This window comes from Leptodactylus fuscus, chromosome 1, assembly GCF_031893055.1.
Source record: "Leptodactylus fuscus isolate aLepFus1 chromosome 1, aLepFus1.hap2, whole genome shotgun sequence".
In the NCBI taxonomy this organism is placed as follows: domain Eukaryota; kingdom Metazoa; phylum Chordata; class Amphibia; order Anura; family Leptodactylidae; genus Leptodactylus; species Leptodactylus fuscus.
The window spans coordinates 122,848,197-122,876,187 of record NC_134265.1 but is presented as its reverse complement, the minus strand read 5'-3'; the positions used below and the strand labels follow the sequence as shown (position 1 = coordinate 122,876,187).

General features: G+C 43.6%; 1 protein-coding gene across 3 annotated transcripts in view; it reads left to right on the top strand.

The window, feature by feature from the left end:
- ACACB (acetyl-CoA carboxylase beta) overlaps window positions 1-27,991 on the top strand; it is a 109,082-nt gene that overhangs the window by 6,281 nt on the left and 74,810 nt on the right. For all 3 annotated transcript variants that reach the window (XM_075276571.1, XM_075276570.1, XM_075276572.1), the window contains exon 2: window positions 7,056-7,569. In XM_075276571.1, coding sequence (XP_075132672.1) covers window positions 7,064-7,569 — 506 coding nt within the window. In that variant the 5' untranslated portion in view covers window positions 7,056-7,063. The remainder of the gene's footprint in view (window positions 1-7,055; window positions 7,570-27,991) is intronic.

Below are 27,991 nucleotides of genomic sequence, written 5' to 3'. Positions count from 1 at the left end.
AAAAGCACGCCATTACAAGAGCAATGCGAGTGGAAGTATTATAATCAAGATTAATATGAAAAAAACAAAACAATATCTGAATCAGGAAATGTTGTTTTTTTTTGTTCCCCCACAATAGTAAAACAAGCTGCTATTTGTAAAAGAGGAGTAAAACCATAAAACTTATTAAGGGCCCGTTTACACGGAGTAAACGTGCGTGTATTTTGGCAAAATACATGTGTAAAAATAAGACTCCCATTGACTTCAATGACATTTTTTACACGTGTAAAAAACACGGCAAAATACACGTGTAAAATGTAATTGAAGTCAATGGGAGTCTTATTTTTACACGTGTATTTTGCCAAAATACACACGCGTTTACTCTGTGTATACGGGCCCTTAAAGACCCAGAACTACTGTCTTTAAGCTGCCTTGTCATTGCCTGTTAAAATCCAGAACACAAGTGCTGCCTGGGATTTATTTTTCACCTTCACCAACAAGTGATAAAGAAAATAATGATTAGTTCAGAAACCAGCACAAAACAATGTAGCCACTATAAAGTCATGGCACATGCTTATTACCGATATTACTGCTTGGTGAACAGACATGGAATGGGAAGAAACAGTCATAACCAATGTTTGACGAACTTTGTGTACAGAACAAAATGTACCCCATCCTAAGTGATGCTGCCAATATGACGCTGTTTAATTCTATTTTTGTACAGGTCTCATAAATAATACTGTCATGCTTCTCACAAAATAATACCGTACTAATAGATCCTGATTAAAACTGCTTGCTAGAATAACCATAGAATAGTCTACACAGTTCATGTGAGGATAACATTCAATGGATCATGTCGGTTTGCTGTTGTTTCTAATGTTGGCTGTGTGTTAGGCCTTATTCTCATTTTAAAATACATTTTTTAGCGCAGTTTTTGTTTCTACACTACAGCTCTATTCACATATGTAGTAAGAGGCAGTGTGAACATTAATAGGAGTCTGTAATCAGAACCCAGTATATCAATCCAGCCCTGTAGATAGATAGGTTAAGGTCATCTGAATCCAGGAGTGTATCCTCTTGTGAATCGGTGCCTTAGACCTCATTTGCATATTGATAGGACCGTGGAGTCAGTCAAGACCAATTTTAGGTAGGGTGGGGTAGTTACCAACTCTGACTTCAAAATACTACCCTGTATAATTAATAATATTGTATTGATAATTAGATGCTAAATTTGTTGGATATTTACTTTCATAGGAATTCAGTGTAATAAATTAGAGGATCTTGAATGCTTTTGGCTGTCAGCTACTGGCATATCTACCAGGGTAGCAGACATAGCATTGCTACAGGATCCAACAACTAAGGGGTCAGTAAAGGGGGCCCATTTTCACCGAGTCCTAGAGTGCAGTTAGTGATAGCTATGGGTAATGGAAGGGGATATGGAAAACTGAATGTGCTTCTATTACTGGGACATCATAATGCCTGCATATTACATCATTACATATGCCACAGTGACGTCATAGTGATCTTTTTGTATGTGCATTATCCTTGTGCTATGATGTCATAACAGTCATTATTCCTGTACCAGACATCACTGTATGCATTAGCTGTACTATAAAATTACTATGGGGTTCATTCAGTGGCGTAATTAGGAATGGCGGGGCCCCGTGGCGAACTTTTGACATGGGCCCCCAACCAACACCGACGACCTCGACCGACCCCCTCCTCCGCACTCTATTATGTCCCTTAGTAAGCCCTGCACACGGTATTATGTCCATTAGTGGCCCCTGCACACAGTATTATCCCCCATAGTGGCCCCTGCACACAGTATTATGCTCCATAGTGGCCCCTGCACACAGTATTATCCCCCATAGTTGCCCCTGCACATAGTATTATCCCCAATAGTGGCCCCTGCACACAGTATTATGTCCCATAGTGGCCCCTGCACACAGTATTATGTCCCATAGTGGCCCCTGCACACAGTATTATACCCCATAGTGGCCCCTGCACACAGTATTATAGCCCATAGTGGACACCCATAAACAATTATTATAATCTGGGGTCTTTTCAGACCCCAGAGTATAATAATCGGAGACCCGGGGGAATAAAAACATAAAAAATTACTGTTTCTTACCTGTCCCCCGGCTCCTACACTGTCTTCTCCGCTGCCGTCCTTGTTCTATGACGTTGGACGTCACATGACCCGGGAAGCAGGCCGGGTTCATGTGACGTCAGAGACGTCACACAAGACGATAGGAGGCCTGGCAGGATCGTGGAGAGGTAAGTAACAGTGTTTGTTACGTTCCCTTACCTCTCCCGGTCCGCCAATCATTATACTCGGGGGTCTGCAAAGTCCCGGGCCGGGTCCCGGGCCCTGTGGCAGCTGCCCTCGCTGCTATGGCGGTAGTTATGCCCCTGGGTTCATTTATGATAACCTTGTGTGCCAGAAAACTGGTGCACACACCAGACAGGTGTGACAGACTCACTTTAAGCCATGTCCTCTTTCCCTAAAAAAGCCATGTGTCTGAAACTAGATACTCCAAATTGTACCAGGTTTTGACACATTTTATCTCTTGGTTCTGGTACAGCCACCATTGTAAATTTGTCTCAGAGTCTCTTGAAATCTACGCCCAGGTTGATTTCTTAAGGTGCGATAAATTGCAGAGGGAAAAATCAGTGGTAAAAAAAATCGGTGGGAAATCCACAGCATAATAGACATGACCCCTGTTATACCACCATTTCATTTTTTTTAAAAAAATTCACATTATATACGAAATGAGTCTGCTCCATACTCCACTGAAAATTGGCAGGGAGAAAAGTCCTGCACAGAGAGGACTTTTCTTTCTGTCAGTTTCAGTATAAAAATGTCAGAAAGCCGAAGGACACCCAGCAGACCCCATGAACTATAATAGCCGTTTTGGTAGACAGGCTCTCCTTTGTTCAGGTCTGACCAGTATAAGTGTGAAACTAGCCTCACATTGCATTCTGTTAAACACCATTTGTACTCTGTATACTGACAAGTCTGGTCAGTTTTAGTGAGGACCGAAGTAATCTGCATGGAACAATGCAGGGATTATTTGTAATGAGAAATCAGTGGCAGTAAAGTTCCATTCTCAATTACATATGTGTGTCGTAAGAGTTTGTGTAATGTGACTTAGCTCCGGTTCTTCATCATTTCATAACTATTACAATTGTAGCGTGACAAGGTCATGTGTGTTTGGTTACATGTTGAATTTTGTGTCTAGACTCCATCTCTGGCATTAGTCCATTTGGAAGTTTCTGTCCGCCTGTGTCCTTGAATCATTGGACGCACAGCTTTTGGACTAGTGATCTAGTTTTTACCAATATGATTATATCACAAGATAGATAACTACACACAGATACTTTGTAATTAGTATGGTTGGGCATTTTGGTATATGAGAAATATAGTTTTATTGCTTACTACAATCCAAAATACCATTGGAAGATTTGTCATTGGTGGGGAATTTGGATATTTCTTCAGGCCCTGCTGGTACTCCTATTACTATAATTAGTAATTCTCTCATTAAAGAAAGGATTACTAATAATGCCATTTCCTATTATAGTTATATGGATTGGATTAGATAATTGGACCACAATGTGTCATTAACAGCTGATAAGAAGTGAGTTTTGGACAGCGGAGGGGGACTGAGCATCACAGTAAGGTGAATATGTGGCATATTTAAAGGCGTTTTCTGGCCTCAAACATGTTTCTCATACTGAAGTTCAACCCACAGAATAGTCCTTGCTATCTGATCTGTAGGGATTGACACCCAGAACCTGCACAGATCAGTTGAACTGACTGCCCTGGAATATACTCCAATGGAAATAGAGCTGTAGCAGTCTGCTCCATCCACTGTATAGTGGCCTTACTAGAACTGGATCTCTGATCCTGTTATTTGAAAAGAAGCTGAGTTGCTTCTGCTCTCCGTCCAGAGACGTTTTAACACATTGGTGGGTCCTGTGCAAAGGTTTCATGATGAGTTCACCCCTCAACACCTCAGAATTACCCGATCCGTAAAAATTATAATGCCCCGTCAGAGGCTCCCACATGGTATAATGCCCCTTAATGGCCCCCATAAAATATAATGCCTCTCAGTGGCCCATCACACTAATGCCCCTGCAGAGGCATCAGACACTAATAGGTTCCCCTCAGTGGCCCCTCATACATCTGTTCCACCCCGGTGTCCCTTCAGACATTATATTATAATGCCCCTCTCCACTTTGCCCCTACAGTATAATGTCTCTCTTCCCCTTTGTCCCTCAGAATAATGTCCCCTTTTCAGGTTGCCACACTTCCCTTATAACATTTCTCCCTTCCTGGTGGCATCCACTCCAGTATCAAATAAAGAAAAAATAAACACCTAATACTTACTTTTCCATTCTCCTCTGTACTCTTTTGCCTCTGCTGCTGGCTCCCTCCATCACCATTGTACTTCACTCATCAGTGCCCAAGACGCAGATGAGTTGGAGCTGTGACATATCGGGCGGCCTGGAACAGCAGGACTGCACTCTAAATGCAGGACTGTCCCACTACCATAAGACTTGATGTGCAGCATTGGTCCTATTGTTAAAACAGCTCTGTACTCGTCCCCTGTTGCAGCTTCTGGTGACCTGAGGTAGCCAGATCAGCTGGTCTATACAGGGTCCAGGTATTGGTCACCCACAGATCAGACACTGATGATCTGTTAAGTGGATAGGACATCAAAATGCATTTGGGGATGAAAAACCCGTTAAAGGCGAAGGCTGCACGGACGACCCGCAGCAATAAAGTGCTGTGGGAAAAACTGCAGCAGCAACGCATTGCGGTTCTTCCTGCAGCGCTTTAAACCAAACGTTCGCTGAGTTTCCTCCGTGGACTTTCTGTTACAATTATATCTATAGGGAAACCGCCATCGTTTCTGTAGATATAATTGACATACTGTGATTTCCAAAACGACACCAGTTTTGGAAATAGCGGCGAGTCTGCACCGCAGTTCTTACTGCAGAGTGGGCATGGGATTCGCTAAAATGCTGCAATTTTTCCCGCTGCATTTCCGCCGTGGGCAAATCGAAGTGTTTCCAGCCCGTGGGGCCCCAGCCTAAAAGGGAATTATTGTTAGAAGGACTCTTTGGATCCAAAATACTTACAAAACCAATAATAGTGTTATGAAGTGGCTTTTAATAGGAGTAGCATATATTTGTGGTCATAAATCTATGAAGCAATGTAGACATAATCACATTTTTAGAACTTTGCAAATGAACCTACAAGTGCACCAGGAGCATGGCCTGATTTGGGATATTTGCCTTCTTAGGGAGCCTTCACACTGGAATTTATGCTCTGCTCATTCTGAACGTAAACTCGTTCAGAGTGAGAGGCATTAAAACAGATCCCATTGACTTGAATGGGTGTCGGCATACGTGCGCTACCCATTGAAATCAATGGGAGGCTTTTTTACCTATTGTTTTCAATGTGATACGCGCATATCACATTGAAAGCAATAGGTAAAAAACCCTTCCATTGATTTCAATGGGTAGTGCGCATATGCCGGCACCCATAGAAGTCAGTGGGATCTGTTTTAATGCCGCTCACTCTTGAACGAGTTTACGTTCAGAATGAGCGGAGAGTAAACTCCGTGTGAAGGTTTCCTTAGGCTGGGTTCACACTACCGTAGGTGTCTGACAGCTAGTGCCCATAGCTAATGTCAGTTCAAGATCTTAGCAACGGACACTAGCTGTTTCCGTTTACAATTTCCATTAATTTAAATGGGATTTTATCTTGTGTCCTTTAGTGTCCATTTGTGTCCTTAAATGTCTGTTTACAACCATGTCTGTTTTTTCAAGCGGGCAGAAAAGTCCTGCATGCAGGATTTTTCTGTCCGCTTGAAAAAACGGACATGGGTGTATACGGACACTAAAGGACACAAGATCAAATCCCATTTAAATTAATGTAATTTGTAAACGGAAAAATCTAAACGCTAAAATCTTGAACGGACATTAGCTACGGACACTTCTGTCAGAGACCTACGGTAGTGAGAACCCAGCCTTACAGAGCAGAGACTAAAAATGTCATTCACAGCTACAGAAGCATCATTGGGCTGCAAACCCAGAGGTGAACTGTAGGTAAATTTGGCAGGTCAGACTCACCCCTGGTGCATTTGCCAGTTGATTTGCCTAGCCATAAATGAAGCTTTTCTCTGCATTACTTACTGTATATACTTGAGTATAAGCCGACCCGAATATAAGCCGAGGCTCATAATTTTACCACAAAAAACTGGGAAAACTTATTGACTCAAGTATAAGCTGAAGGGGGGGAAACGCAGCAGCTACTGGAAAATTTCAAAAATTAAAATGGTCGGAGTTTTTGGGTGCAGTATTTGCTGGGAAAGGGGAGGGGGTGTTTTGGTTGTCTGTCTGCCCCTTCCCTGAGATTGAGGACTGGGTTTTTTTTCTCCCCCACTTGGAATTCAGCCCGGCTGAATATAGGGTATCTGCAGTTCACCTATTAACCCCTTTCCGACGGAACAGGAGCACTGCAGACCTTATATTCAGCATACCGGACACTTTCAGACACAGGGATACCTAATGTGTATGTGTTTCACAGTCATTTTCTACTTTTATATGTATTCTAGGGAAAGCAGTGATTTAGAACTTTTATTTATTTTATTTCTTTATTATATTTTTTTAAAGCTTCTTCTTTTCCCCACTATTTTACGGGAGATTCTATACATTACTATTTCGGCTGGTCATAGACCCCCCCCCCAAAAAAAATAAAATAAAAATATTATTTTTTTTTTTTTGCTTGACTCTAGTATAAGCCAAGGGGGGCTTTTTCAGCACAGAAACTGTGCTGAAAAACTAGGCTTATACTCGAGTATATACGGTAATTGGTTTGTGGTCACAAAGGTATGCTTCTATCCTTATTAATAGCCCCTACACAGCACTATTATTGGTGTGGAAGAAAAGTTGGCAATTTCTGCTATTTATTGTTATTGTTTGTATAATGAAAATTTCTACAATTGCTATATGTGTAGCATTATGGTTCCTACTGTTTATACAACCACATGTCAATTTGTTTTTAGGCTTCTGAATGGTGCTATTGGCCTCATCTTCATTGCTGGCAGTGTTATGGCTGATTTGGAAAACATGGAAGTTGCAGTGTAGGAAACACAGACTATGTTCTGATATATATGAAAGAGTCATGGATAAAGACAGCTCATGTACAGAGACTTTACAGCCTGATGAAGCTGCTGGCCCATCAGTACCAGAAGGTTCTAATACACAAATAGAAACTAAATCAACCAGTGAGACACAAAATATAGGGTCATCTTTACCACCTTCTTCTGCAAAACCAGAGCAAAAGCAGTTGAAATTTGCCCCCTCCAAAGGAGGTTTTTCTGAACACAGACACACAAATGTAAGAAAGCCACCCCTCTCAAGGTTTATCCTGGGTTCTTCTGAGGACAACTCTTCTGATGATGAGGGTGCTGTTGGCTCCTTTAAAAGCCCAAGAAAGAGTAGTCTCACCAGTAGTGGATCACAGACTCCATCCCTATCATCACTACCGGAAACAGAACCCCTGACCACCACAATAAGGTAAGTAGATATTATATTTATTAGAAGAATGTCATGCCTGTGGATATGTGTTATCTTTAAGGAGTTTTACAGTTTAACAGTTGTGATGGCTTATATTTATTGGAATCCATTAGTATCAAATCTGTTGGACTGGTCTACCTGCCTACCATCAACAGTGGTTGTCCAGGAAGTTCTCAGGCACTGTAAACTGTATAATATGGTCATTGATTATATGATTTACAATAATTAAGAAGGAAGTAGCTTTATTTTTCTGATTCCTCAGCCTTAAGTAAAGCTGAAATGTACTGCCAAACCTTCATTAAAGAAATGTGCATGTGAATAACTTAGCTCTTATTAAGTGTACGGGATGAATAGTCTTACCAGAGACAAGTTGGGACTAAATAACTAGCTCAAGAGGACAAGCTGGTGGTTTAGTGGCCCATATTGTTCTGGCAAATGTCTAGATTGTATATGCTTACCATAGACATATTTGGGACACTGATCTCCTAAATATTTGGCCCACATTCTCCTAAATTTTCCCGCTTAATTTTTTTTAAAGAATTTTTAAATTCTTGTAAATAAATGACATAAATTTTAAGTGGTAAGAAAAAGAAAATAATAAACCGAGATGCAATGTATACACATTCAGCAATAGACTTTAAAGTATTATATGGTCAAAACATGTTAAAAAAAAAAGTCAATAAAAAAACCCCATAAAAATCACTGAACAATTTGAATCCAGTCCATACTCTAGGTTCACACTTGTGTTCTTCGATTTTTTTTGGGAACCCAAAAAACAGAAGCCCAATCTGCTTACAAAACGCTCACCCATGGAAACCCGCACATCCCATAGACTATAGTGGGGTCCGCTGGGTTTCTTCCCAAAAGTGTGGGGAGAAAAGTCAAGCGGAAAAAAATCAAGCAGATTCAGAAACAGAATCCCCGAATGGAATCCAAGCTCTTGTGTGAACACAGCCTTACTGTGAAGGCAACATTGAATAATGAAATCTATTATGCCTATAAAGGGCTACTTTTAAGGTATATGTTTATATGCAGAAGATTTGCGCAGAAATTGTGATTAGAAATCAGTTCTTTTCATCTGAATAAGATTTTTTTTCTTTAGCAAGCACACACATGAATGGGACAATTGTTAGAATTTCAGCCAAAAATCTATGGTGTATAAATTTATTGCAGGGTAATTCTACAGCTAGCAGCCAGAAAAATCAGCATGATTGGCACTGTTTAAAAATAGTTTGCAAATGGCAGTTTTAGACTGTGTTCACATTGACATAATTGAAGACTGTTGTTCTGATCCATCATAGGATCAGAGCAAAAGACTGAAATGCAGAAAAAATTACTTATACAGACAACTTTTCTGAGAACTTAGTTGCATTTAATAGAACATGTGATTCTGGATCAAAATGGAATACACTTTAATTGTTTCTGTTTTCTGCCTGAAAAGGTCTCTGCCACGAGGTGTCTCCCTTCTAGCTATTTTGCAGTACATTCCCTGTTATTAGGGAACGTCTGTCCATACATACCATTAAAAAAGTAAGACAGGTTTAATATGAGTACTGGTGGGAGGAGCTTGTCTTTCTTCACACAGAGCATCGAGAGAACAGAAGTTTCTCAGAGGTCAAAGTGATTATATTTATTTCTGAATACATGTGTTATTACTACTGGGATATTCATCGTAGACAGTAATCGGCTTTCTGTGTGCTCAGATTTCTCTTTTTCTGTGCCAAAGAACCTTTTAGCTGCATCATGTCCTGTATTTGCAGGCCACTGTCCCTGGATCTCCTATATTCTGGTCACAGCTTTTCTCAGCAAGTTTCTAACAATAGCAGTTATAGTGGATAGGGCAGGGGGGCCGACTGCTCCTTATTGTACATGACCCTGCCTTAGACAGTAATGCTAAATGTACTGTAGCTATAATGGAACTATTAGTGGCAGAAAAACAAATAGAAAACCATGTATGGTTGTATTGTGTTCGAACTCCTCCCTGCAGGACTTTTCTCTACGCATTTTTTAGGTGGAAAGCCAACAGATCCAATTATAGTCTATGGGGTCCGTGGTTTTCAGTGGATAACCTGCTTTTTAAGCGGATTAGGTTTCTATTCTTTGGGTCCCCAAGTAGACCTGAAGAACAGAAAGATGAACACTAGTATGAACCTATTGTAAGAATGCTTATACATCCAGAAAGCATATTGCCCAGCAAATCCCTAAACCTATTTAAACATATGATGAAAACTCAGGTATGCTTTAAGTTGAAATATCTGCATAGTCTTGCGGGTCAATATGTTTTGATACGTGATGTCATGTCAGTTTCTTATGCCAATAGCCCCATTATTGTTGCAGCACATTGTGCATTTCTCTTTGACGCAGGGGCAATTTTCAATACAAAGCAGTCTGCCCTTATACATTAATACTACCACTGGTTTCTTTATATGTAATTCTACCCCAAATAACTGTAAAATAGCAAACAAATATCAGAGAAGAACCCAAGTGAACATAATATAGGAGATTCAGGTACACTGGGCTGTAAATACAGGACATGATGCAGCTAAACGGATCCCTGACACCGAAAAATAAAGGTCTGAGCACAATAAGGAAAGCTGCTTGCTTTTGAATGGCAAACGTGCCTAGTTACATAGTTATATGGTGGAATAAATGGACATAATGTAATAACTACACAAATGTTTATATGTGCATTAGTTAGTGGAACGTTGATGACTCTTGTTCATATTGTTTTGCAGTTCTGCAAGTGGTTTAAGTTAAACTTTTCTTTTAGTTATAATGGGAATAGAATCATTGTGGTGACTCCATGATATATGTATTCCATGTATAGTAGACTTATACTTAAAACTTTCCTTGTACTTGTTCCAATACAACAAAAACCACAAAATAAATAAATCACAGATCTCTCTCAAGACAGCAGGTTCTAGACTTTGTGTGTGACTTTTATGTGTGACTATGGTGTTCTATTTCCTTATGTGTGAAACTAACACACTGACCTTGACGTTTGGAAAGAGAGCTTTGAAACCTTCAGCATATCGTCTCATTGCACAATATGTCATTCTTGGCTACATACGCCACTGCATCACCTTGCGTGACACGTAAATAAAACTAAAAACTTTTACTTCTGCTTGTGTAAACATTTTGTAGTGTGTAGACTCTATACAACGAGGATCAAGAATTTTGAGGCTTTGAATGTCCCTTATGCACATTTGAATTTGTAGTTCACTATAATGTGCTTCTTGATAAATGTGGTTTAAGGTCTATGTTAGCTGAAATTGAATGAAAATATTGCTCCACATTTACTAAAAGACAAATGCGAAAATGCACTAGATTTTGTCTAGTTTATGCCACCTAAGGCCAGAAGCACATGACAGTGTGTATGACCTGGGTCTGTAGTTGAACCACATGGATTGCACATTGTTGATGTCCCTATGCAGCCTGTACCTCCAGGGTGTCCAGGGTCGTAAATAGGAATCTTTGCTTCGGAATCACCGCCCCATATAATGACTCCTGAAACAACACAGTTGTGTATATTGACCACAGAAATGAATTGGCCAGTGTGCTAGCTGTGAAAAACATGGCTAACATACGGACAATACACACAGTCATGTGTATGAGGCCTAATAGTTATTTCAAGCCAAAATCCCTTTCCAGGGAAACCCCACCTACTCATCAAAAAATGGAAAAACTGAATCTTAACCTAGATACACCACAATGTGTGAAATTTCAGTGCTTTTTACTGTTGAGAGACCGCAGAATATAATAGCAGTTCCCGCTGCCCAGTCGTAATGTTTTCTTCTAAATACAGTGCCATGTCTGATCATACCTGTGTGTAGTATTACAGATCATGTCCATTCACTTAAATGCATGTGAGCTGTCATATCAGATATGCAGTGGCCCATGGACAAGTGTATTTCTGATCCTGAACAACCCTTTAGTTGTATCTGAGCTTTCTAATGTGAAGAGCTGAGCACTTTGGCTCACATATACTGTATATATAAATAAAGTGGTGCCATATTAGCCAATTTGTAGCTTAAAGCTAGACCAGCTTTAGTGACATATGTTGTGACACATTGGTGACTGTGCAAGTTCCCTTATTTGAAACATGTGTCACAACCTGCATTACACTTTCAAATTGGTTATGTTGACCAACTTTTTGTTAATAAAATTGCCATTTCATGTGTGTTGAACCCCTTCCTAACATGTAATACATCATGATGTTGGGCAGGGGGTATTAAGAAGGCTCAGGACCTCCCAGGCATCCCAGTTCCTAGTTATGTTATACAACAGATACCTGCCGAGTGTCCCTATTAACCATAGTGTCTAGGTTATTAAGTTGCAGTGGCTGCAACTAAGTAGTTCAGCCCATGGGTATCGCCATATTATAGGCTTGTTACTGTATAACTTGCATTACAAGGTGTAATGCAAATGCAGCATATATACAGCATGCTGCATTAGACAAATATTGCTATATATTGTATGTGCAATAAACCCCCTAAGAAGCTAACTTCTTCTGACTCTGTTCTCAATATTGCAGCTGATCAGCAGAGATCTGAGGTATTGGACTTTCGCTGATCTGATATTGATGACTTATCTTACGGATAGGCCATCAATATCCTTTGCCCAGAAATCACCTTGAGGCCGGGGACCAACAGGCCAGAAACACCGCAATTTGGCCGTGGCGGAAATGTTGCGGTAAAAATCGTGGCATTTTTACAGTACTTGAAAAGTGGATGGGATTCGTGCGAATCCCATGCCCACTCTGCGGAAAAAATTGCAGCGCGGACACGCTGCAATTTCCAAAGCTGTCACGGTTTTGAAAATCGCAGCATGTCAATTATATCTACGGAAACGCCGTGAACTTTCTGTTCAAAGCGCTGCAGGAAGAACCGCGATGCTTTCACGCCGTAGTTGTTCCCGCAGTGCTTTAGCATGGCGGTTCCAGCCCGTGGAGCCTTAGCCTGAGGCCCTACGTTGCGGAAAAGGTGCTTTTGTTGTTGCAAACTTTTTTTGTAACAAAAAAATCTGCATTTCCACAATGTGGGGACTTAAAAGCCTTCAGCAGGGAAATCCTTGTAGCCACAGTCTGCAAATGCTCAATTACATATAGAACGTAACGTTTGGTACTTCACAAATTTGTTGTAATTGTTCCATTAACCATTTCATAGGCTGTGACTTTTTTTTTTTTTGTCTCTGGGTTCCAGGGAAGTCCTTCCATAATATATTCTAAACTGCAACCCTATGCTGAGCCCTCTTGAGTAAACTTTTTCACTACCTCAAAAGCACCTTTAATTCACATAAAACAAGAAAACTGGTTTGCAAAAGTGGATTACTTGAGACCGTCTATAAAAATATACAGAATAACTCCATCAAAAGCCCTGCCATGCATCAGTTATTATTTTTATGCTAATATACTCCTTACTCCATAAAAGGCACATTTTGAGAGTTGGGATGTAAATCGCAGCCCTGTGCGTCCCCACCACCGCCCACCGGGTATTTATCCAGAAATTCCTTCTCCTTTTCAGGAACCTTATTTACATATTTTTCCCAGCACAACTTGCATGAAAGTCTTTGTATCTGTATTCATTGTCTTACTGAGACCGCTATCAGTCAAGTTTACATTACTGGACAGCATATTCTGCTGAGCTCGAACGTGTGAACATATCAGTATTGACGTGGCTATTTTGTGATACTCACAGAGCTCCCATATAAATTGAGTCTGCCTTTGAAGCCTGTAGGGCTGTCATAGCTCCATGTTTACCTGGAGAACACTGGCTTTATGTTCTTCCTAGTGTTGTCCAGTATCAGCTACCTTTCTCTAAACTTAAGAAAATGTATACGGAGCAGAAGAGTTTTGTACATAAGTGTAGGAAAGTTGCTGCACCTTCATCTTGTTATCTATGTTTTATAACTTCCAAGTAAGTAGTTGGCAGAACACTGATAACTGAAGTAACAAAGGTGACACGCGGAAGGATGACGACTTCCATTTATATGTCACCATTTTATGTACTAAGTCTTCAGCGCTATGGAGCCGTTGTATGTTCTCGGGTAAGTCAGAGAGTCCACTTTATGTTTTCTACTTGTAAAAATCCACCTGTTGTGCAAATGTAATTACTATATATTAAGAATAAATTGAGAAATCACTATAGTAAAATGTTCCCCCCTATATCTTCACTACTTCGATCGTATCTACATTACAAGTCCAGGTTTACTAAGAAATAACATTTTATTTCATTATACAGATGTAACATTTGGCAAAATAACCAGCGTGGCACACTATGTCATTAATGTAGCACATTGCTCAGTAACTTTGTGTTGTAACAACTACACAAATAGCTATTAACGGAATTTACCAAACATTTGTTTGGAGGCTGCTACATTTGTATAAGCATGGATTTAAAGCAAACCTGTCAGGCGACAGTGACCTATCTGAGAGCAGGATATAATCCAGGTAAAGAAGTGCAGATCTACAATATATAGGTATATATGCTTTGAAGCAATAGTTGAAAGTCAAAAGCAGAGTAAAGGTATGTTCATATTACTGAATTTCTGTCTCAAAATCCGCTCTAGATTCCCACTGGTATTGCCTCCTCAATAGGAGGTAGTGCTGGACACTTTTTACATAACCAGGGCTGTGGAATCGGCAGAGTTCACCTGTTCTATTTTTCCCCGGCTGTCTCAGACTCCTTCACAAGTGGCTGACAAAGCAGTAAAGCTCGTCTAATTCACAAAAAAGCAAGAAAAAAACAATTCAGAAATTAAAGAAAATATGCAATAACGTATACATCTAATATTACATGTTATAATATAATTAATCATTTTATTTAGAAGTAGGAGTCGGTAACTCTTTTTAGACTCCAAGTCCACCCAGAATTGTTCTCAACTCTCAAGTTTTGTTGAGGATGCTGAATGGAAAGCTGAAGGATGGAAAGCTGAAGCCCAACTGTATGAACAGCCCCAAATTGTGACAGAAATTGTAGGAGAGACAATGACAGAAAGCCCTGGATACGCAGCCAGAGTGACAGCCTTCTGTGTATACACATAATTTGTCAGTTATCCTTTGAGGAATGTCACTGTTGTATCAAAAATCCTTCTCCAAATCCCCCAAAAAACATATAAACAACTGAGCTCAGCTACACGTTCTCTTTAATGTACTGCTGTCAGCTAGAACCAGAGAAAACACCTGACAGGATCGCTTTAGGTGAAGATCACTTGCTCTTTGTTTTCCAAAGATTTAAAGGAGCAAGTAAGGCTGCATTCACACTAACTATCCAGTTTGCGAACTATTAAAAATAGGCCTTTATATACCCTAGTGTGCTTCAGTGTGCCTTCCCTGTCTGATCAATGTGCCATACTTCGCCATCCATGCATCATCCATTTTTCGTGTACTAACAGCATAAAACTTGTCACTGAATGTTAAGCACTTCAGTGTAGTAGAGCGAAGGGGCAAGGGGAGGAAAAAACTATTTATATGAATTGCTGGGCAGCTCCTGCCATTTCAGTTGAATAACTGACAGCATCACAGGCAGATTGGACTAACACTATCTACCGGTGATCAGACTTCTACTACTTCAGCATCTGTTTTTATTTGCGAAAAAAAAATGGGTGGCAAATGAAAAGTAAATACACTATAATGGACAACTTGCCTTGTTTCCTAGTTTGAAAAACTTGTAGCTAGTATAAAACCAGCGTTACCGACATATAATTGAGCACCAAATTCCTTTTTTCTATTTAAAGCATATCTCCAGTTATAAACAGTTTTGCATAAATTAATTGTACATGTTAACACAAGAAAGTTTGTAATATATCTTATTAAAGAAATAAGTTTTCTTCTTCACTTTTAAAGCTGATTTACTTTCTACATATTAATGCAGGGGTCCTCAAACTTTTTAAACAGTGGGCCGGAGGCAGAGCAGGTCGTACAGACATCGGGAGTGGTGCCCTCCAATAAGTAAAGTGAAGTGCGCTCCATGGCCTGGCCCGAGCTCCCCAGGAGCTTCATTATAAATGCACGCCTGCCGGCGTTGTCGGCGGGGCCAGACAGAAGTGCTTGGTGGGCCGCATGTGGCCCGCGGGCCGCAGTTTGAGGACCCTTGTATTAATGTATGAAAAGAGGCAGGGTAGGATGAGGCTTCTAGAAAAGACATGCCATGCAAATAATTGCTGCTGCTGCTGCACCCTGAGCTTCTTTGAGGCCAAGTTCACACAAAGTTTTTTGGTCAGGATTTTGAGGCGGATACGACTTCAAAATCCTGACCAAAAAGACGGCTCGTATTTAAATCAATGGGAGCCGGTCAGTTCTTTTTTCCGGGAGATGTTTCTTCCGGCTCTCGGAAAAAAAGAAGCGAGATTCTCATTCTTCAGGCCGTTTCGCCTCGCGATTCGGCCTGAAGACACTCCCTCCTCCCGACTAGGACCATTCATTGGGCCTAATCCGGAGAGGAGTGCGCGGCTGGATGCCGGTGCAGTGCACTGGCTTTCAGTCATGGCTACCCGGTTTGATGTGGAATCCGCATCAGATTCAGCGCCAAAAAAAAAAGCCTCCCATTAACTTCAATGGGTTCCTTTTTCTAGCAGAAAAAGGAACCCATTGAAGTCAATGGGAGGCTTTTTTTTCAGAGCTGAATCTGAGGCGGATTCCACACCAAATTCAGCAAGGAACCCATTGAAGTCAATGGGAGGCTTTTTTTGTCAGTGCTGAATCTAACGCGGATTCCACACCAAATTCAGCGCCATTTTCCTCCGTGTGAATGAACCCTAAGGGTATGTTCGCACAGAGTTTTTTGCAGGCGGATTATGAGGTGGTAACCGCCTCAAAATCTGCTTGCAAAAATGGCTCCCATTGACTTCAATGGGAGCCGCTCGCTTTTTTTTCCCGCTAGCTAGTAGCGGAAAAAAGAAGCAACGTGATCTATCTTGCCGCGGATTCTCCTGTTTAGGCCCATTCATTCAGGCCTAATCAGGAGTGGGATGCCGCGCCAAAAAAACCCCACACAGCGTCAAAACTTTTCCGCTGTGCGAACGAGCCCTGAGAGTACTGTACATTCTAAAGAGAAATAATAAGCAAAGCTGTAATCACATATTGGTTTTTACAATAATTTTTTTTTTTCATTGATTTTTTTTTTTTTTTATGCAGATTGTGAGCCCCATAGAGGGATCACAAGGTACATTTATTTTCCTATCAGTATGTCTTTGTAGAATGGGAGAAAATCCACACAAACACGGGGAGAACATACAAACTCCTTGCAGATGTTGTTCCTGGTAGGATTCAAACCCAGGACTCCAGCACTGCAAGCCTGCAGTGCTAACCACTGAGCCACCGTGTTGCCCCAATTTTTTTTTATTCTATAAATTCTGTCAGACAGTGTTCACGTACATCAATTTTATCTGGCCAGAGTTGGGCACAATTGATGACTAAGTTGACTTCACCTGTCTATTGTCCATAACTGGAACCATTGATGCCACCTAACACAAAACTGAACTCAGCTCTTCCTTTGCTGGTAACAAGTGGTTTGCGGAGCTCCCAGAAGCAATTTCCTATAACTAAATGCCTTAAGTGGACTTGCAGTGGGAAAAGTATATTAAAACTACTTGGTGACTTTGACTTTAACACATATCACAAGGCTGATGGCTGCATTGCTATTTATTATGTTACTTATATAGCGCCATCATATTCCGCAGCGCTTTACAGACATTGACAGTCACTGTCCCATACAGTGCTCACAATCTACATTCCCTATCAATATGTCTTTGGAGTGTGGGAGGAAACCGGAGTACCCAGAGGAAACCCACACAAACACAGGGAGACCATACAAACTCCTTACAGATGTTGTCCTTGGCAGGATTCGAACTCAGGACTCCTGCACTGCAAGGCTGTAGTGCTAACTAGAGATGAGCGAGTACTGTTCGGATCAGCCGATCCGAACAGCACACTCCATAGAAATGAATGGTTGCACCTGGTACTTCCGCTTTGACGGCGGCTGGCCGCTTAAAGGGATTCTACCACTAAAACACATTTTTTTCTAGTTAACACGTCGGAATAGCCTTTAAAGAGGACCTTTCACCACTTTTGGGCACAGGCAGTTCTATATACTGCCAGAAAGCTGACAGTGCGCTGAATTCAGCGCACTGTTGGCTTTCCCGATCTGTGCCCGGTGTGAAGAGCTTACGGCCCGGTACCGTAGCTCTTCTATGGTCAGAAGGGCGTTTCTGACCATTAGCCAGGAACGTCCTTCTGCCTCGCGGCGCCAATCGCGCTGTGCTGTGGAGCGGGGAGGAACGCCCCCTCCCTCTGCTCACACAGCTTGTCCGTAGACGAGTATTATCAGGAGAGGGAGGGGGCGTTCCTCCCCGCTCCACAGCACAGCGCGATAGGCGCCGCGAGGCAGAAGGACGTTCCTGGCTAATGGTCAGAAACGCCCTTCTGACTGTAAAGCGCTACGGTACCGGGACCGATAGTGCTTTACACCGGGCACGGATCGGGAAAGCCGACAGTGCGCTGAATTCAGCGCACTGTCAGCTTTCTGGCAGTATATAACACTGCCTGTGCCCAGATATGGTGAAAGGTCCTCTTTAAAAAGGCTATTCGTCTCCTACCTTTAGAAGTGCTCTCCGCCGCGCCGTTCGTTCAAAATTCCGGTTTGTACCGGTATGCTAATTAGATCTCTCTCAGCGATGGGGGCGTCCCCATTGCAGCTCGAAAACCGACCGCAGCGCCGCCTCTATGGTCTTTGGTATCCTCCCCTTCCTTCTTCAGCGTCCTGTCAGACGCCTGCGCAGTACGCTCTGTTTGGCGAAGATTGCTGAACGTACTGCGCATGCGCGAAATTGCGGTCCCAGCCATAGTGCGGGCACCGCAATTTCGCGCATGCGCAGTACGTTCGGTAATCTTCGCCGAACAGAGCGTACTGCGCAGGCGTCTGACAGGACGCTGAAGAAGGAAGGGGAGGATACCAAAGACCATAGAGGCGGTGCTGCGGTTGGTTTTCAAGCTGCAATGGGGACGCCCCCATCGCTGCTCCTGCGATGGGGACGCCCCCATCGCTGCGAGAGATCTAATTAGCATACCGGTACAAACCGGTATTTTGAACGAACGGCGCGGCGGAGAGCACTTCTAAAGGTAGGAGACGAATAGCCTTTTTAAAGGCTATTCCGACGTGTTAACTAGAAAAAAATGTGTTTTAGTGGTAGAATCCCTTTAACCCCCCGCGTGCCGGCTACGTCCATTCATTTCTATGTGAGCGTGCTGTTCAGATCGGCTGATCCGAACAGTACTCGCTCATCTCTAGTGCTAACCACAGAGCTTTCATGCTGACCACGATATTGTTACAAATGAAAGTGAATGTAGTGGAGCTGTCACCCGCAAGTTGCCATAACCATAATATCCTATTCACCAGAAATCCAGGTTTGGATTTCTAGCAAATTCCATGTTGCACTGCAACCCATGCCACTGTGATCTTTGGTAATGCAGCGTGTGTCTTACCCACAGTTGCTGTGTAGCACTAGCAGTTCTCCCTATTGTAACTAGTAGTTGGTCAACTGTAAAGTCATGTGGAAAATGAATTATCCAACTTTCTGATATTTATAACCTAGCCTAGGATACACCATCAATATTAGATTGCTGGAGGGTCTGACACATCACCCCCCCACTGATCAGCTGTTCATAGCGGATCAGTGGAGATGCCAGGTGTTGGAACTACATGGCAGACTGCTTCGTCCATTGTGTAGTGGCTTTGTAGGATTATTTACGGCTTGGCACTCTTTTCAATTATCCACTTTCTAAAATTTATGGCCTGTCCTTAGGAGAGGCCATCAATATTAGATATGCAGTCATCCCAGGAGTCACTGACCTATCACCGGTATTGTGGCTGTGCTGTTCTCAATACACTGCTCACTTGCTATATAAACTGTATGGCCATGTGTATGTACTGCGGCACTAACCCTTGCATAACCTCTTTAATTAATTAGGAGCTGGGCTGCAGTAACCTGGCACTGTCACTACACAATGGATGGCGCACTCTGCTTCTGGGTCTGTCCACTGTGTAATTTCATTGACAGCAGTTGCTGTGAACAGCTGATCATGGGTGTTGGACCGCCACTGATCTGATACTGTTGACCTATACCTCTACTTGGATACACAGACCTTGGTCGGGGCTCCACAGCGTAAACGCTGCGATTTTGCTGTGGCATTTTATAGTCCCTGCAAAGTGGATGGAATTCTGGCTAATCCCATCCACACATTGCAAAAAAATATCCACAGCAGACATGCTGCGATTTCAGAAACCATTGCGTTTTTGTAAATCGCAGCATGTCAATTATACCTACGGAAGCATTGGCGTTTTCCATATAGGCATAATTGAAACAGAAAATTGACTTTCTGTGAATAATATTGTGGGAAAAATCACAATGTGTTTTCGCCATGGTTTTTCCCACATCGCTTTCTGCTGGTTCTGGTTTGCTATGTAGGGCCCTAGCCATACAGAGATTTATTTCTGTCATACGAATCAGCAGGAAAACAGTATATCTTGTTCTATCAGATGCCATATATTTGGAGCAATGCTGCTACAGAGAAAAGCCGCGTATAATGGAACTGGCCTATGTGTGTTGCCATATACAGGCTCTGTGCATACTACTCTAGATCTGGCTTTTCAGGTTGCTTTCACTGTACATGTGGGCAAAGGTGAGGAAATCAGAGAAGTGAGTGAGGTATTTGTCAGACCCTGTATACGCTTTACATCAGACTTTGAAGGAGAATTCAGTGTGACATTAAGATGACCTCCATCTAGGCTCATTTATTACAATAGTCACGCTGGAGTGACACAAAGCAGCAGCTGTTCTAATACAATTTTTAATTTTTTTTTAAATTAATTTATTTTTTTTCCACCATGTAGTTTACAGAGCGCAGTTTTTTGGAATGTAATTGGACACACGAAAGTGTTCGCTATGACATCATGCACGAGTGTATTTGCTATGTATATCACACATATACCCATCTTGGAGTTCCTTCATTTTAATATGGCCATGTGTACCACTGCCACTTGAATGAATGAGCCCGGACTGCTAAATGGACAGGATTAGGACCTGCACTAAGTTTTGTGGACTGCATTGAAGTCCCCCACATGGACATGTATACAAGCAATAGAAATTAATAAAATAAAAAAAAAGTACACCAACAAAAAGTACAGCTGTGTGCATGAGGCCTAACTCATGCGCACTCATTTATGGTGCGGTTATCGCTTTTGCAAATATTTACGCAGAAAAGTGGCTAATCTGCATCCATGACTATCCACCATTGTGGGCACCCAATTGGTATTACTAACACTGTACCTTCGGGCAGGTGCGACCCCTTCAGGGTGTGGCCAGTCTGCGCATGACATGGCTGTTTCCCTCATTCTAGCTCCATGAACTAGTGTTCAGAGGGGTCGTCCCTTGTAGCGCCTGCAGTCTGCGCTCAGTCCGCTCTGCTGTGCTGTGTTACATGGAGCCACGTTTCACTGCGCAGTCCCACGCTGCACCGCTGGAGGCCGCTAGCGGGTAACGAGCGCTGTATAGAGGAAATAGGTGGTGGGGAGAGGACACTTGGACGGGCTGTCTGTGAACTTGGTAGAGGGGAGGAAGAGGAGGGGGCTGGCTTGTGGCTAGAAAGCCATGCTTCAGTATGGACAGTCAGGAGAGCAGCAGCTGGTTTTCCAGTATGAAGAGGTCAGTGGTAACATGCTCAGGAATAGCTGCATAATAGCACCTCCACGTACTGCTGCATTATCACCTCGTAGTCCCCGCACGGTGCAGACTTCACGCTACAAGGGCACTGTGTGCTGCCTGTGATATCTTCCGGGGCACTGAGGTAACTACAGGAGCAGTACACAGTAAGTAGTGCTGGAGGCCAGGGCACCTGGTGGTGGAGATGCTGCAGCCACGTGATGTCACCTGAACCTTAGGGACATGTGCATGACATAGGTCAGTGGGCTGCAGCCTTCTGTCCTTCAGGTACATAATAATGCCTGGATGATTGCTCAGACAGCACTTACCAAATATAGCCTCCTAGCAGAGAGCTTCAGCACATATATAGTGCATATATATATATATATATATATATATATATATATATATATATATATATAGCAATGTGGCCTGGATAAGTACAATCTACCCCTGAATGTTTCGCCATGTGCAAGTAAAACATTACATTCCACACAGCGGATATATATATATATATATATATATATATATATATATATATATATATAGGAAACTGCACATCTTTACATTAAACTATGAATATAAGCACTTATTGCCTTATACCTGAGTTAGGTTGCCTAAGGTTATGTTCACAGGATAGTTTGTAACAGATCTCAGTGGACTCTGTTCACATGTGAGGGCTCTGTTAGGATTCTACTGTTTTTGTTTAGGCATATTAATAGTATTGTGTCCCTCAAGGGCATTGGTAAAGGAAAGGAACAGCACTGTTGTCATTCACTTCTATCATCAAGGGAGACATTGCACCCTAGTAGCCAGTACACTAGCAAAACAAGACCACATGCCAAAGCAGACCGCTATGACACTTGGGTAAAGTCGTGAAATTTAGCAGAAATGATAATTGCATGGAATGTCTGATAATACCAAGAGTGAATAGCATACATAGGGAAAATCCTATGAAATATGAATATCCTACTGTGGTTACCTATAAAGCATTTATTACCTGCTGGGACAGATTTTCATATACTTGTTATATGCTGGTTATTAGTACGACACAACAAAAAAAAAAAAGCTGCGTTTCCTCAACGTAGGGCCTTAGCTTAAGGCTGAGGACCACATTGTGGAAATGCAACTTTTTTTTTTGCTGCAGTTTTTGAGCCAAAGAAAAGAATGGCTACAAAAGGAATGGGAAATATATAGGAGGTTATTATATTTCTCCCTTCTGCTCAATCCGCTCCTGGTTTTGGCTAAAAAAACTGCAACAAAATCTCCAACCAAAGAAGCAACATTTCCGCAATATGGGGCCTTAGCCTAAAACAGTTTTTCCTCTCCAGTACGGTAATTTTTATTTTGTATGGTGTTGCCGAGGGTGGGGCTAGAAACTGTGATAAGGGTATGGTGTTGAGTTTTTTATTTTTTATTTTTTTTTTTATTTTTACAGTGTCCCCATAAGGTCATAATAGACCTTTAGGGACATCTGATCACTGTATTTTAGGTAAATTAAGCCCCAGTTGCAGGAGAAATAGAGCCTCCTGCCCATAACTATAGAGCTGGTCTGGGTCCTGTAGGACTCAGCAGCTCTCGCAGCCTCTGATCCCATCTGATCATGTGACCACTGAGTCAGAAGGGAACTGCATCATGGCAGCGCCCATAGCTGTGTACACAGCAATTGGGAAGGCAGGGACGGTAATAAATCTTCCCTGGAGAATGTTAGTGCTAGTAATGGGTTAATAAGTGCACTCATATACCTTTAGCAATGTTTTGAGTGGTTTCTGTGGGAGCTCCTGGTATCCTCTGCATTTGTTTACTTGGTGTAACTTCCTGCTGTGTAGCTTACACACCCTCCCTCTCACTGCCCCCCCCCTCTTGCTCCGTTTCACTGCCTCTCTGTCTCCCTAGCTATGCCACCCACTACTAGCCCTTCCCACCTAACTAACTCATCCCTCCCACCGCATCATACTTACTTCCTCTCTGGGAGACAGCGCCTCCTTTTCTTTCACTATTCTCAGCCTGGAGACGCCTGTCTTCCTCTCTGCAAGTGCGTACACAGACCCGATGTAGCTCAGACGCCTGTGCAGTAGAGAAGGAGTGCGCGTGTGTTACAGGCTCCTTCAGACTGTACAAGCGCTTGAAGAGAGGAGGAGCCGTTCCCGGAGAGGAAGGTATGTATGTATGATGGAAGAGGAGGGGAGTAATGGTTCTGTTTCATAAACTGGGAAATGGAACGTCACCGGATGATCGCTCCAGGGATGTGGGTAATTTATAGATTTTTTTTTTTCTTCAATATAAACAAATTAGAAGTTAGGTGGGGGAGAGGGTTTAGTTTAGGGGTTAATTTTTATTTCATCCCAAACAACCCCTTTAAGGTTACAATTTATTTTCAAAATTTCAAAACAAGCCATATAGTGCTAGCGGGGCTGCAGAGTCTATAATAAAGTTCTTGACTCCTACGTTGAAATAAAATGATGATTTTTAATATATTTTACAATGAACTAGATAAGTCTTTCTCAAAGTGGGCAATAACTCCCCCTTGTGGGCGCTGGAGGCCTACAGGGGGGATGGTAAAGGGCCCAGAGAAAATTGGGGGGGTGTTCTAAATATTATTTATAAAATTGCATTTTATTGCTCTCATTAGAACAGTCTCGTTTAAAATGTAAGTTTGAATTCAGAAACAGGATAAGACTCACATGGCCGCTATAATTAAAGTAATGTTTGTGATGTGGTAAAATTAAAAATTTTAAGGGGTGCTAGAAAATAATTGATTCTCAAAGTGGGCGGTACATTATACAAGTTTGAGAACCTCTGAACTAGATTCATAGTTTGGTACATGTTTATTGTCATAGGAATTCAGTCACTAGCTTCATGTATTAGAGGATCTTTAGGGTGCATTCACACTGAGTAAACGCTAGCTTATTCTGAACGTAAAACACGTTCAGAATAAGCGGCGTCTAAAGCAGCTCCATTCATTTCTATGGGAGCGGGGATACGAGCGCTCCCCATAGAAATGAATGGGCTGCTTCTTTCACTCCGTGCAGTCCCATTGAAGTGAATGGGAAGTGCCGGCGTGTACGCTCCGGCATGAGCAGAGCTTGCCGTATACGCCGGCACTCCCCATTCACTTCAATGGGACTGCACGGAGTGAAAGAAGCAGCCCATTCATTTCTATGGGGAGCGCTCGTATCCCCGCTCCCATAGAAATGAATGGAGCTGCTTTAGACGCCGCTTATTCTGAACGTGTTTTACGTTCAGAATAAGCTAGCGTTTACTCAGTGTGAATTCACCCTTACTGCGTATGACTGACCATGGTGGTTAGCTCTTTATGAAGGAGTCTTTGGTTTGACCTACTGACTCTACAGTTCTGAGCTCTAGCCTTATATCTGTGTTTACATACTGCATATTGATTAATTGTAAACTCTCCATCCACCCTGCAACAGATTTTGAGGCTATTTTCATAAGCAGAATTTTTCCGCTTCATGTGAACATAGCTTGAGAAGGAAACTACTGTTCGAAGCCAATGCACTGAAATGTGGTGTTTGATTTGCTTATCACTGCTAGGAAATGTATGATGATATTCTTTCCAAAGCTGTTGCTGCTCCGTTATACCAGCACCAGAATATATCTACATGGTTACTGCTGTATGTGTAGTTTTCCTTCATGCAAATATAAGTATGTATATACACATTTATGTAAGGCTCAGTTCACATCTGCATTTGTGGATTCTGTTCCCCTCTCCGTATGAAAAATGTGGAAAGAAAAGCACTCCAAGTTGCACTTTTCTCTCCACATTTTTCATGTGGAAACCACACAGATCCCATTATAGCCTATAGGGTCCGCGGGTTTCCTAAGGTAACCATTTTTTTTATGCGGATTAGGTTTCCGTTCTGGGGGCCCCAAGCAGGGCACCAGGTGGCACTTTGGAGGGGGCGGCAGCCAGGGCAATTAGTTTTTTTTTTTCTTTTCTTTTTTTTCTTCTATTTTCTTCTAAACTAGCGTAGGAGAGGGCTGCCCCGAAAACAAACCAAGCGTCCGGGCAGCCCTCTCTGTGTTAGTTTAGACCTCTGCGGCTCTCCTGACCGGTCTCTGCAGTCACAGCCGTATCCACGTCTTCTCCACCTCTGCGCGCCGCGGCAAATTTAGACATGCCCACTTTTATGTTGACTCCGCCCATTCTCATTAATTTTTAATGTGCCCGCACACAGTATAATTCTCCTACAGTCACCCATAAATTATATGTCCCCCCCTCTATCTCTCCCCCAGCCTCATATACACCCTTCATCTGCCCCCAGTTTCATGTCCCCTCCATGTCTGTCTCCAGATTCACGTCCCCTCCATGTCTGTCTCCAGATTCACGTCCCCTCCATGTCTGTCTCCAGATTCACGTCCCCTCCGTGTCTGTCCCCAGATTCACGTCCCCTCCGTGTCTGTCCCCAGATTCACGTCCCCTCCGTGTCTGTCCCCAGATTCACGTCCCCTCCGTGTCTGTCCCCAGATTCACGTCCCCTCCGTCTCTGCCCCCAGATTCACGTCCCCTCCGTCTCTGCCCCCAGATTCACGTCCCCTCCGTCTCTGCCCCCAGATTCACGTCCCCTCCGTGTCTGCCCCCAGATTCACGTCCCCTCCGTGTCTGCCCCCAGATTCACGTCCCCTCCGTGTCTGCCCCCAGATTCACGTCCCCTCCGTGTCTGCCCCCAGATTCACGTCCCCTCCGTGTCTGCCCCCAGATTCACGTCGCCTCCGTGTCTGCCCCCAGATTCACGTCCCCTCCGTGTCTGCCCCCAGATTCACGTCGCCTCCGTGTCTGCCCCCAGATTCACGTCGCCTCCGTGTCTGCCCCCAGATTCACGTCGCCTCCGTGTCTGCCCCCAGATTCACGTCGCCTCCGTGTCTGCCCCCAGATTCACGTCGCCTCCGTGTCTGCCCCCAGATTCACGTCGCCTCCGTGTCTGCCCCCAGATTCACGTCGCCTCCGTGTCTGCCCCCAGATTCACGTCGCCTCCGTGTCTGCCCCCAGATTCACGTCGCCTCCGTGTCTGCCCCCAGATTCACGTCGCCTCCGTGTCTGCCCCCAGATTCACGTCGCCTCCGTGTCTGCCCCCAGATTCACGTCGCCTCCGTGTCTGCCCCCAGATTCACGTCCCCTCCGTGTCTGCCCCCAGATTCACGTCCCCTCCGTGTCTGCCCCCAGATTCACGTCCCCTCCGTGTCTGCCCCCAGATTCACGTCCCCTCCGTGTCTGCCCCCAGATTCACGTCCCCTCCGTGTCTGCCCCCAGATTCACGTCCCCTCCGTGTCTGCCCCCAGATTCACGTCCCCTCCGTGTCTGCCCCCAGATTCACGTCCCCTCCGTGTCTGCCCCCAGATTCACGTCCCCTCCGTGTCTGCCCCCAGATTCACGTCCCCTCCGTGTCTGCCCCCAGATTCACGTCCCCTCCGTGTCTGCCCCCAGATTCACGTCCCCTCCGTGTCTGCCCCCAGATTCACGTCCCCTCCGTGTCTGCCCCCAGATTCACGTCCCCTCCGTGTCTGCCCCCAGATTCACGTCCCCTCCGTGTCTGCCCCCAGATTCACGTCCCCTCCGTGTCTGCCCCCAGATTCACGTCCCCTCCGTGTCTGCCCCCAGATTCACGTCCCCTCCGTGTCTGCCCCCAGATTCACGTCCCCTCCGTGTCTGCCCCCAGATTCACGTCCCCTCCGTGTCTGCCCCCAGATTCACGTCCCCTCCGTGTCTGCCCCCAGATTCACGTCCCCTCCGTGTCTGCCCCCAGATTCACGTCCCCTCCGTGTCTGCCCCCAGATTCACGTCCCCTCCGTGTCTGCCCCCAGATTCACGTCCCCTCCGTGTCTGCCCCCAGATTCACGTCCCCTCCGTGTCTGCCCCCAGATTCACGTCCCCTCCGTGTCTGCCCCCAGATTCACGTCCCCTCCGTGTCTGCCCCCAGATTCACGTCGAGGGCGTTCAGTGGCGAAGCAACGAGCTGACCTGTGTCAGCTCCTTGCTTCATTCGCGTATGTGTTCAAGTCAGATCTGCGTCCTCTGGACGCAGATCTGAGTTGAAATCGGACATACAATGACTGCTGCGATTGCCAGGGGGCCGGCACATGGTGGCGGGCCAGAACCGGGCCCCCCCCATTTTTCAATTTGGCCGGGCCCCTGACGTCAGTAGAAGTAATACTGGCCTATCGGCGGCCCTGGCTGGACCAGACAAGGGTGGAAGGACCAGGGACAAGTGAGTGGGTTTTATTTTTCACCTTCCCTGGCCTCCTTGCTGAAACCTGTAGTTCCTGAACAACCTCCTTAAAGGGGTGTTCCCATGTACATAATTATTTTTAAATTTGTAAATAATTAAAAGTTAAACATTTTTGCAAATATAAGTAATTAAACATTTTGCAGAGTTTTAAAGATTTTCTCTGCGGTTGATATCTTCTGGTCACAGTCTTGTGTTTTGATCAGTTGCCAGTGGATACGACCATGAATGCAGGTACTTTCTAAGGTCAGAAAATCATCCATGATTTCTTTATGGTGGCCGGGATATCTTCTGATACATGTAGTGTCCCTGCCTGATAACCCAGCTACAATAAGAAAGTCATGGCTGGGTTCCTGACAAGTCTATTAAAATATGTGGTAATGCTCTCAACTCTGCAGCTAAAATTAACCTGCTGTGGATGAGATTAATGATTACATTTTGTTAACGTTGCTGGCACTTTCTGCAGTCACAATAAACACTGTGTG